Genomic DNA, 12,876 nt, shown 5'->3' on the forward strand with positions numbered 1-12,876 from the left:
CTATGGAAAATGTGAAACACAGATGAGATGGACAGAAATTATCAAACAACACAAACAGACAGAAACACACAGAGTGTTAGTAGTTGCCACACAGAGAGCTAAATTAGATTGGTGCACAACATAATGCTTAGCTCAAAGTCGTAAATCATTAGTGACGAGTGCAAACAAACCAAGCAATAGTTGCCTGGAAATAGAGGTAGGCTACCAGATAACTTTAAATAGCTGAGAAAATCCTTGATCATGAAATAATCTTTCAACACAATAACATTCTTACAGAAATAAGAAAGTAGAGCCTGTGATTTATAAAGCAAATGTATTTTTTGCCCAACCTATTTTCTAACCAGTTAATAAGTATAGAATTGAGGACTGAAAACGTCCAGAAAAGAAGCAATGTTGATGCTATTGATAACCAGAACACCTAAGGTGCAGTGATTTCTCACATCATTTTGACATTCATTTTCTAATAGCTGTCTGCATTCTCTCTCCCTCTCTGCCCTTACAAAACAAAACCTTTTTCTCTTCTATAATCTTTCTTCAGTATGTTGGTGTCCCGTGATGGTAGGAATGAATAAAACTCTATTTGATAGAAAAAGGTACAATTTGAATAAACAGTATTGATTATCAATGCAATTTCCAAAACATATCATGTTCCCTCTTAAAAACCCCACAGTGCTTGATATTCGCCACTCACCTATGTATAGTAAATGCTCTCCTTGGGAGCGTGCATTAAAAAGACTAGAAGAAAGAGAAACAGAGAGAGAGAATGTCAAGGCCATCAGAAGTGGAGTGATATTGGAGCGGTGGTATTGATTGCGTATAAGCAGATGAGAGGAGAGCCGGACCGTGTGATGCGGGCTGACAGATACATTGGATCGCCCTCAGCACTTCACGTATAGCAACAGCACCAGTCGGCCATGCACGCATACTAATTACACTTTGATATGGATTCAAGCTATGAAACCAAATCCTGAGCTGTCTGACTGTCTGTCTCCAAGTCCCTCAGTCCATCTTCCATTCATTATCCACCTGTGTGTCCATGGCGAATCCATCCACATCCACCCATCTGTCAATTTATCTAGCTTTCACATACATTATCAGGCAGCACACGTGTGAATCTGCTCCCACTCTCCGCCTTCATTTGCATCGTCCACCAAGCTGAATCTGACTTGACACATACTTCACATCCCACATGTATTAACATTCATTTAGGTACATAATGAGAGAGGATGACACTCTGCATGAGTTTCCCTTTTCATCAGAAGTGTCTCTTGCAGGACATGCTGAGAAGCTCCGTTTTACATCAGAAAAGGAAATATCCACGGAAGTGCAATCACAGCAGGAGACTGAAACAAAATGTATGATCAAGTTTTCCATTGACAGATATTTGCCATCATTCTAATGATATCCTGAGTCATATAGCTTCAAGCCTGAACCAAACCATGAGCTCTTATCCACTGCAAAGAACCCCTGTGGCTTGTCATATCAGGGAAAATTTGAGATTGCCTATTTGTCCTAATGAATTTGAGTCTTCTTTTATGTGAATTGGAGCTGCTTGAAAGATGAAAGTCATTTTAAAGTAATATCCCCTGTCCTCTCTGATTATTAGCTCTTGTTAAAGTAGTGGTGTTTATTTTAAGCTTTTATGGGGGGGGGGACATGATCATATGTTTCTCTACCTTCTTAATTTCCTCTCATTTGTCTCTTTCTTCTTCTCCCTGCTCCTCTTCATCTACTCATAGTACTCAAAGTAAGGAGCTGAGCTTCACTCGGGTGTCATGTGGGGATACAGTGTTGGAGCGTGTTGTAGTGTCTACTTATCTTGGTTTGTAATACAGGTGTGTGTAGACTGCCTGAATGTATTACCACCTCATCATGTTGATATTTAATTTAATTTAATACTGGTTATGTGTTACCTTGAACCAATCATGTAGTGGGAGGAATAACCTTAAAATGTTGCGAAATATTTGAAAGTGTGTAAGACATGTCTTTTGTTGAGCTACTTTCCCTGACCTCTGTCCCTACCACATCATCAGAAAAGAAAAAAAAAGAAAAAATCCTGCTGTCCATATCTAATTGGCTCTGTATTGGCTCTGCTGAGATCACTGTTAGATCGCGTTTGATGGTATGCTGTTATGGTAACCATGGTGACGTGGCTCCAGTAAGTGTTGTTTTTATGGCTGTCAGGACATTATGATGTTAATAAAGTTAGGTCATGCTGTGCAGGGCCTCCAGGCTTTGGTGCACCATGGGATTGATTGATGACTCTGTTGTCAGTTTAATCTAAGAAATGCACTGGAAGAGGGAGGGAGGGAGGCAGGGAGGGATGAGGTTAGGACAGAAGAAGGGGGGAGGAAAAGGATGAGAACAAAATGGATTGGTCAAGAACAGAGAGGGGAAAGGAAGAAAGAAATGAAGTCAGCGTGGAAGGCAAGAGGAGAAAGTGGTGGAAATAGAGAGAGTTAGGCAAGGACAGAAAGATGCTTTATCTCAGAATTAAGAGGAAAGGAAACAAATGGAAAGTTTGAGATATCACTGGAAAAGAATGAGGGAAAGAGGAACGATGAATGAAAAGAGAGAGCCAAGGGAAGAAACAAGTTGCAAAGGGCAGGGAATGACTAAAGGCTGTGTGAAAAAGTATGACAAATATCGTAATCGAAATTGGGAAACTATGGGGGAGGAGAAAAGGAGTTGGATTGATAACTGTGCACGGCTGTGACTGAAGTGAGACAGAAATACACACACGAGACAATGAACGAGTCAGTGACAGCATAAGTGAGGAAGCTTCCAGCAAATCACCCAGAGAATGAGTAAGTCACGAAAACTGACCACACACAATCCAGAAGTGACACGGAATTATGTAACTCAGTGTCACTTGTGAATTGGAAAGAAGGGCAAGAAAAGATTTGGTTTTCATTGGTTGTATTAGTTTATTGGCTGAGTCACATTCTTGCCCTTGAGAAACACTCATGCATAAACTGACACACACACATAGATGTACAGTATGTGTTCACCTATTGATTCCCGCTGTTGATACATGCAAGAAAAAAAAATATTTATATTAACATTCTAGGGCGCCACACACACAGCAAACACAAGAGCAGGTACACACACTCTGCCATTGATTTTGTGTGGATGCTGAATACTGAGATAAAACGATCAGCAGCCCATTCCAATGCCTTATTCCACAGCAATACCCCACAACTGATTGTATGCATTGTGTCTGCACAGGCTGAACAGATGCACTCAAAAAGCGAAACAGATGAACCAGCTGAGATTTTTGCAGGATCATTTCTTCACAGTGAAGAGGGAAATCATCATTAATTCATTAGCCCACTTGACAAACATCAAGCCCTTTCCACTTGCATTAATATGTCTCATATCCATCTTTTCCTTTATATAGATTAAATGGATTGCATTAAGACCAAAAATTAAATGCATATTTGGTGCTCTCATTAAAATTAGCTTCATCTTTCATTTGCCAATAAAACGTATTGCGAAATTTAAATTTTCTTCTCATTACCTCCTTTAAATCTGATGTTGAATGCTGTGTTTTTTCTTGTTCTCCATTTCAGCAAATATATATTGCTCTGCTTAAATTTTAGTCTTTGTTACTCATAGACTCAGACTTCATTGTTAATGCAGCCAAACATATTTCTGTGCACCTCCTGAGACGTTTTGGTTGATTGGGTCTTCATTCCGTCTTGGGTGCACTTCCGCCTGGATTTGATGTGTTTTTGCTTTGTCTTATCACAGTTCAGTCACCTTGTATCTCTGTTAATTCAGGTGGAAAATGGCTCCTCGAGTGTAAAGGAAAACACATCAGATTTTTATAGCACACCAGCACAGTGCAAGACTGGTCAGACTGGTGTTGTTGGTTTATTATTCCAGGCTTTTCACATGGAACGATGAGATAGGTTAACCTCATTTTGTCTATGACAATTTTCTTTGAGATGTTGTTAATATAAGGAAAGGTAATGAAGCTTTTCAGAAAGATAGGAGACTTATAAACTGATCACCATCAGTACGTTTTTTTTATCATTTATCAGGATGGGAGAACATATGCGCACCTGTGGTCAGATGATATAGTCCCACAATATCCATAAAACAGTCTCAAAACTACAAACAGAAGTTCAATTTTGTAAGTTTAGATGATGTTCATTTATTATTTTAACATCAATAACTCATTGAGCAAACATCAGTAAAACACTGAGCTTTACTTTGTTGTGTCTGAGAATCAGGACCCATGTGGAGACAGATTACAGGTTGATATTTGCTTCTCAGACTTTTTGACCAAAAACCCAACAAAACTTTAACAGGCCAAGTCTGCATTTTCTTTTTTCCTGCAGGCAAAGCAAAAGTCAGCATTTTTTGTTTCGCATCAAGGCTTGTTGGTATCATTGTGTGAGACTATATGGAGAAAAAGCATTGCAGGGGGGAAGGAAATCAAGTCGGTGAGGTGTTAAGGTCATGCAGCCTCAGCAAATAAAGACATAATGTGTGTGTGAGAGAGAGACTGATAAAGGGAGAAAGAGGTGCCGAAGTGAGATAGGAAGTGAATTAGGGAGCGAGAGGGGAGAGAGAGAGGGGGGATTTGAGGTAGAGAGAGCAGTGTAAAGAGAGTGAGAGAGAGTTAGAGAGTCAGAGATGGACAGAGATAGTAGTGCCTTGCAGCCAGTGTCCATATCTCTTGCTACCAATGACTTCTGCTGCTGCACTACAACTAATGGACTCTGTCCTCCTCTGCTGTCTTATCTGGCCCCTCTCTCTCTCTTTCTTTCTCTCTCTACTTTCTATCTCTTACTACCTGATGCCATTCTATCTCTCCACTTCACCGCTCCACCTCTATCTCATTTTTATCACGCTGTGCCTCTTTATTCCTCTCTCCCTTTCTATGTTCGTCTGTTTTATCTCTTTATTTTTCCCTGTTTCGATCCTCCCCACCACCAGGAACAACCCCCCCCAAGTTCAGCCTCTCTTCTCTCTTATTTCCTTTCCTGAAGATGTTTGTCAAGCATCTGTGCAGAGCTGAAGAGTTTCAGATTGTCACTCAAAAATGAAAATACTGAGTGAAAAATAAAAAAGAAAGAAATATTAAATGGATGAAACTACTAAAGTAACTAACATTTTTGGTGACATCAGCCTCTCATGAATTAATAAAAATATGTTTCAGGTATTACCTTGACATCGCAGGTCAGGATACATTTTCTGTCAGAGAGAGTAATGAGTGAGCCTGACCTGAACTCAACAGGCTTTCTGTTTTTTAAATCCCAACCAGACTTAAGCCTGACACAGTTAATGCTAGCTGAATTGTGAGTTTGTGTTACCCTGTTACGCAGATGTTACCATGGTTACAGCCAGTCTGTTAACTCTGATTACAGACATGTACAAGATAACTGTGAAAAGGCATTGTTCTCCTCACATAGATATAAAATAAAAAGTACATACACATATTTTAGGTATGTTACGCACTCACTGGGAAGTAACAAATAGCCTCTGTGTTGGGTTCAAAGCGTAACCAAGCATAACCCCAGCACAAACAATAGATCCATCACTTATTATCAGTTATCACTTAATATCACGTATTACTTATTTTTACACTATATTTATTTGTTTTACACTACATTTTCATAAAAAACCCTCTTAAACTCTGTGTCAGTTGGCGTGACGAAACCCAACCTGAGTACGGACATCATTTTTACATTTTTATACCCAACAGGGTTGGGTTTCCAAGCTGTACAGTGCAAAGAGATATTTCCTCCCTTAAATATAAGTAAATTAAAATAAATGTTTCATAAAAATGAGTGATCCTTATATATACTTTTCATATTTGTGTCCCTTTCAGATGACCCAGGAGCAGTATATACTTGCAGCGCAGCCCAACCCGCTCCATCAGCGGGGGGCATCGGTGTGTGGCGCACAGGTTTACCCAGCAGTGGGAATCTACGGCTGGAGGAAGAGATGCTTGTACTTCTTCATCCTCCTCCTCCTCGTCACCATGATTGTCAACCTGGCGCTGACCATCTGGATCCTCAAAGTCATGAACTTCACTCCGGTAAGAGCCGCGTGTGTTGATGTCATTAAAATGCCAGGGTGTTATATGGTGTTGTGTTTATGTGGGAGTTTATGTGAGAAAGCTGTGGTTTAAAAGGTTTTGCTGTAATGTAACGCAACATGAGAGGGATGATAAAATCAAAGGGGATTCAACAGGAGTGTGTGTGTGTGTGTGTGTGTGTGTGTGTGTGTGTTAACAGACCTACTCATACTATGTGTGTGCATAATAGTTGCACCAATATATCAAGTGGATGTTTTTTCTTTGATTTAAAATGAACTCATCCAATTAGTGGTGCCCACTATTGATGAATTTACTGTAAGGTTACATATCATTTGGTAAATTGTTACTGCACTGGTTAGTATCTTCATGTTATTATTCTTTTGGAGTGTTTTTTGTGCACCCATTTAAGACTGAGTTTCTAAAAATAACACTGATAATTTCTGAATTGTTAATGCTTAAAACTTTTGTTTTTATAAAATCCCTTTTGTGATATTTCGAGTCTTGTCTAAATTAAAACGTGCATTACAAAATGATATCTCTCAAAAGTTCTTTGATTAACAAAGGGATGTTGCACATTGTTCATACTGCCAGACCACTTTGCTCTGCTGAGGGTCTCTAGTGGTCTCAGTTTGGCATAATTTCTTTGTTCCACTGCCAAATATAGCCAATGTTTATATTTAACTAATAAGAATCTCTAGTGAATGTGTGAACTACAGTATTCCCCCTGTCCTTAAACAGTGGAAGGCAGAAGTAATGTAACATATGTAGAGCCTCAAAACTTTGGAGTGAAGAGGTCCCTTTTCTGTTTTCTACTGACACTATTATGCACCACTACTGCTTGGTTAAGTTAAGGAAAATATGGCAGATGTGGTGTAAAAGGATCTTGACTGTCGTATGATTCATTTTTGTAACAAAATGTATCATACAGTCTGTGTTGTTGTAGAAGACAATGACAGAGGACATACAGTATGTGTTGTTTAGTTTGGTGGTCTTTGTTGAGACTGATGGTTACATGGCCTTTGCAATGACCACACTTCCTATCAATTAGCCCTCTGTGAAACAGTGAAATCAGTTCAAATGTTCAAAACTCATCTCAAAACCTGTTTTTATTCATTGGATTTCTTGTGGCTGACCTCCTTTTTATTTTGTATTGCTCTTATTTTGTGATTTTAACAGAATGTCATTATTTCCATTATTGTTTGTTATTGCTGTTGACGTTTCAATATGCTTTGCAAGCACTATTCTGGAAATCCCTTTGATACACAATGGTTTTGTGCTTTTCAAATACAAAATCAGTACATTTGAACTGACTAAAGCAGTAAAATCCACTGTAGGAAATACTGTTTGCTTTGATCTGGAAACATATTCATTTTAAACTTACCAAACACTAAAATACTAACAACAAGCCCTTAGTAATAATATATATATATATATATATATATATATATATATATTTATATCCATCTCGAGTCAAAGCTAGCCTCTTGTCTTTTTTCAACCTAGACTTTCTGAACATGTCATCCAGGGGTAACAGCCCCCATACATCGAATATCCCATATTGCCTTGGGGCTTAAGGAACTTCACTGTGATAGTATATATGTAAATGAGGTAGAATTTGACCCCTGCAAACCTCTACTAAAGCCTGCCCACGTCATGCCTTATGTTTCAAGAGGGGGGGAAATACAGCTAAATACGCCTGAGGCAAGGCAGCCAGGACGAAGCATGAAAGAGCTGTAGATATTTCATAGGCTACAGTATACTGTTGTGTGAAAAACAGAGACAGTATGAGAGACCAGGGAATACAGGAGGAGTTTTAAAGGCAGGGAGGGAGTTAAAAATAGATAAAAGTGCACGCAGAGAAGTATAGAAGTTTAGTCGAGACATTCTTTTTTGTTTTATTTTAAGAGACAACGATACTGTAGAAAACACAGTGATGCTGGAATAAAAACATTTCAGAATCACACTTGACCTCTCTTTTGGGTCCTGTTTTCCGTCAGCTGACAGACTTTAGACTGATATTGAAATAAATATTGCACAGATTAATATCCTGTGTGTTATCCTACATCAGCGCCCCTTCGGCTGCCCAGCTATAAATTGAGTGGAGTTTGACAGAGAGTTGCTGGTGGAGTAGAGATCAGTATGGCTGGCAGAGTAGGGGAAAACAAAACCAAACAAAGAAAGTAGTGAGACAGGCAGAAAACAATTGGATTGTTATGGAGGCCTGGAGAAAGGAAGGACATGTGGTGGGAAGGATGGCTTGAAGAAGAGAGTGATGAAAATAAGGTGTAGGGATGATAGGGTTGAGCAAGTGTCTGTCTACATGTGGTTTACAGTAACTATAGTGTCTGAACACCCACACTCACATATTCCCTCCTGTCCTGTGCCTCCGGAGTCCTCCAAGACCTAGAGAGGTATCTGTTTCACTACCTGATGGAGACGATGTCAGTGGACGATGACTTGACAGAGACAGATTGGAGATACATTCACATACACTGTTACAGTTCAGCGGGTGAGCTGTTTTGCATTTGATCACTTAAGATCAACAGAGACAGTGACTCACTTTGGTGAGGAGTTTAATTTTAGAAAGGAACCACGATGTTCATGATTATTCAGTATGGCAGACACTGAATCCTTGGAGACCAATCCTTTGAAGTGTTCAGCCTATAAACCTATACTCAACCATAATTTACAGTTAGTTTCTACTTATCACCAAAATTGTATTATTAGACCATAACTCTACATAAAACCTGAATACTGTTGGAGAAGGCAACACGGGCTAGAGCATAAACAGTCTTTGCAAGGGAAACAATATCCCTGTCTTGCTCACAGTTTCAAAAATTCCCAAAGTTAATATAACAGTATTAAACCCTATTAGTATAATTATTATGTCAGATGATGAATGGAAGCAAGTGGTTATTTAGGCTTATAGTGGAAACAGACAACCTTAGTAGTGGTGTTATTGTTGACACTGCTTTGGCAAAGACAACTGGATCGCTTCCCTTTTCCTCAGAGTAGGAGCTACCAACAACACAGGAAAAAACGTGAGTTTGTTAATTCATTTGGTCTATGCTGGGGATGAGAAAGCAGATAGAAATGGTGCCAGTCTGACTGGATCACCAGTCAGCCTTCATTTTCCCAGTAGATTTTGTAGCCAGACAGAAATTGGGAACTAATCAAAACACTGATGGTGTAATTATTCTAAAGGCATTAAGTTAAAGTAAAATAATGTATCAATTGCCAGTTTAAATTGATGTTGTTGTTCCTTTGAACTCACTGTGACCCAACACTTGCATTTGCACTTGTTTCACAACCGTGCAGTACGTTCTCGTTACACCCACTTGGCTTGTGGTTGAAGTTTCATCAAAAATGTCACATAGATACCAAATTAGCATTTCAAAGAATGCTGACAGCTGTTTGACTGCATTAAGCTGTAAAATGGACTTAAAAAAGTGAAAATCACAAGTAAGAAAAGTGGTGTTTCCTCAAATACTGCTGTTTCCACTCAAGGTACATTGGTGAAGAAGTTGTGTTCATTATCAATCAGCAATTTACATGATTAGGATTTTTGGTGGTGTGAATTTTTTTTTTAAAAAACATAACCTTTATCTTTATATGACAAACATTTTAAAGCTCTTTAACTGAATGCAAGGGGCATGCATGACCGCGGAGGGGAAAATGTGGAGTGCAACTGGTTGTGTGGACCTTTTATAGAGCAGACATTTTTGACCTGTGAAACACAGGTGAAGCTTAAAACATTATTAATCACAGCGTTGAATTGCTGGAACAGAGCTAACATTAATTTTCATTAGTTCCACCTGTGTGCTCTGATGCTAGCAAGGTTATCAAAACACAGTTTATCCTGGAAGCATAACAACATGTAAATAACAACACACCGTTGTTTAATCTGAGGTGTCACTCTTGTGCAACATTGCATAAAGTTCAAATTCAGTTTTTTTTTTTTTTTTTTTTTCAATTTACCATTGTTGCCAGGTTTTGTTGACGCTTTGCACCTTCACAGTTTCAAATCGGTGCAGTTGCATACCTAAAAACTCCAAAGGGCTTATTGTTATTATTCGTCCAATGTAAGGGCAAAGGACAACACTCTCTCACACATGAACACACAAATTCAGAGCTATGCTTCCTTTCGTCATAATTTCTCATTTCAGACCTGGCTATAGGGAGGTGCTTCTTCTATGGCTCCATGATTGTCGTTTTCATCGTCACCATTCAAATCACGTCTAACCGGCTGCCGTATAATGAAGGCCTTTCGCAAACTTTTTTGTTTTGTTCGGAGTTGCCAGATGCGATTCTCATTGTGATGGTGTGGGGAGAAAAAGAGATTTGCTTTTGAAGCGACAGGTTTGGCAGTAAATTGGAGAGGAGGGACTTGTTGGAAAAAGAGTTTATGTGTGAGAGAGGGAGAGAGAGGGAGAGAGAGAGAGAGAGAGAGAGAGAGAGAGAGAGAGAGAGAGAGACAGAGAGAGAGAGACAGAGAGAGACAGAGAGAGGGTGAATGTGCCAGCAATTATTCAGCAATAGTTCATGCTGATGTGGGTGTGTGTATGTTCATGCTTGTGTGCGTCTATACAGACAAGTGGGTGTGGGTGTGTGTGTGTGTGTGTGTGTCCTCCCCTGAGTCCTTTGGGCTTTCACTGCAGAGAAATTCAATTTCAGTTGTCACTCACCAATCAGCCTGCCTAATTCCTGGTCTGGACGGCACTATGGTGCGTGTGTGTGTGTGTGTGTGTGTGTCATCTCAATACCTGCTCAATCCATAATGTTTTGTCTCTTCATAACATGGTTTATAGTGTGCTGACCTCATACAATATGTGCATACATATTTTGCCCCTCTTGCACACTATAGTCATACAACAAATGTGATTCATCAACATTCAGAATTGTATTTACGCTACAATGAATTCTGTCTCCACTAACACAATCTGGGTGCCAAGCATTCCCCTTGTGCTTATGGTAACAGCAGTATCTGTGTTTATAGAAAGTCTCTGTCGCTCATGTGTTTAACTTTGTGCAGCAACTTTGTGCACTTTTAATCCTTAACCACATCAAACGTATAAATACCACATCAAAGTGATTAATGGTAGACGAATAACAATAAAACTGCCAGTTGTCTGCAATCCCTTTCAGCATTCTTACACATAGATGGCGATGATAAACATTTACTGGCTGTGTGTGAAGTGTGCTTTTTTATTTTGAAATACTGATTGGCTGCCAACCAGTGGGGGCATACAATAAAACTTTATTCTTGTGGTACTTTTCAGATCAGAGTTACAGGGTGATTTAAAGACGATGAAACAACAATTGGAAAATCAATAAAATAGCCAACATTAATTAGGAATGGTGTTATGGCTGCATAAAATTAGGTTACAACAGGGAAATGCAGCAGGAATAAAGCCGGCAAAAACAAGTCTAGCTTATGAGTAGCTCATAAAACTGAGGCAAGAGAGACAGACACAGTGTTCATGACAATATACTGTAGGTCAGTGTCACCAGAACGAGGGTTCAGGTGAAGCCCGGCCCATAAAAATAGACAATAGTTTAATTTTGCTCTTCAATCCAGCAATCCACATGATTTTTCGATTTTATTCTATATATTCGATATGTATAGTACTTGAATTGCATAACACATGTAATAGTCATAAGCCTCATATATGAGTACATTGAGAAATAACATGAATAAGTGTAACAATGTATCCCAGAGGGTTGAAAACATAAGAATAAGAATCACAATCCACTTTGTTGGCCAAGGACATTACACATACAAGGAATTTGACCCTGGTTTCCATCGCTCTCATTGTACTACACAGAAATAGACATACAGCTAGTAACGAGGATGAGAAAACCTAAACAAATAATGTAAAATATAATTATTATTTTTTTAATAATGGTGAAAATACACTCTTGCAGCTAGCAGGGCTGGCATGCTAAGAATAGTACTCCACAAGTATCAAATGATACAGCTTCTCATCAAATATTGTTCTTTCATTAACCTCTCTTTCTGCCCTTGATCTCTTTGCCCCAAGCAGCACCCCTCCTTGTAGTCACCATTTAGTTACATATTTCAGTGATATAAACAATTGATATTTCCTGAACAAGACATGAATCCCACACCCTCTCTCAAACTGCCTGGACATTGAATAACCTCATAACTTTGCTTGTCATAATTCTGTCAGATCTAACTGGAATGAGGTCACTGAGGTATGTGGTACAGGACCTTTATCCATGTGTGTGATCCTGAGTTTGCTTGATGCTCAGGTCCCCACAACGACGTGTTAAGATTTGATAGATGTTTATGTCAGCTCATCTACGTGCCTGTGCAAATGAAATTGCCGAGGCAGTACATTTCTTATTGTTTTACTGTTTGCTGACGTAAAAGAAAGGTCCTTCACTGAACTGTAAATAAAGATACTAAGATGTTTCATGATGCCACAGGAGATTAAAAGGAAGAGAGCGAGGAGAAAGACCCCATTTAGTCACTGCTGTTTAGCAGACAATTTGAATTTCTTTCCTTCAGGCAAATAAGGTACAAAGGTACATGATCTCAATTAGCCGATGCAGTGCTCTTTGCTGTCACAGCTGCTCTTGTGATTTATGTCGAAGAGATATGTGTATTTTTCCATAAACACCTTGCCTAGTGTAGCTTTACGTTTCTTTACAAATAAACTAATCTGAGATCAGTTTAGTAAAGAGACAGAAAACAGAGAGATTGGAGTGAGGGAGGCGAGCAGGGACGATGGTGAATGATGCATGGAAGAAGACAGATAGGAAAAAAGGAGGGAGAGGGAGTGGTGGCAGCAAGTGTGTGT

The 12,876-nt window shown here is 39.2% G+C and overlaps 1 protein-coding gene across 1 annotated transcript in view; it reads left to right on the forward strand.

Moving 5' to 3' along the window:
- The first annotated feature begins 5,842 nt into the window (after positions 1 to 5,842).
- The window catches only part of LOC141009090 (zeta-sarcoglycan-like), a 155,374-nt gene continuing 148,340 nt past the window's right edge, over positions 5,843 to 12,876 (forward strand). Inside the window, exon 1 of the mRNA XM_073481540.1 lies at positions 5,843 to 6,052. Coding sequence (XP_073337641.1) covers positions 5,843 to 6,052 — 210 coding nt within the window. The remainder of the gene's footprint in view (positions 6,053 to 12,876) is intronic.

Source organism: Pagrus major, chromosome 1, assembly GCF_040436345.1.
Source record: "Pagrus major chromosome 1, Pma_NU_1.0".
Classification (NCBI taxonomy): Eukaryota; Metazoa; Chordata; class Actinopteri; order Spariformes; family Sparidae; genus Pagrus; species Pagrus major.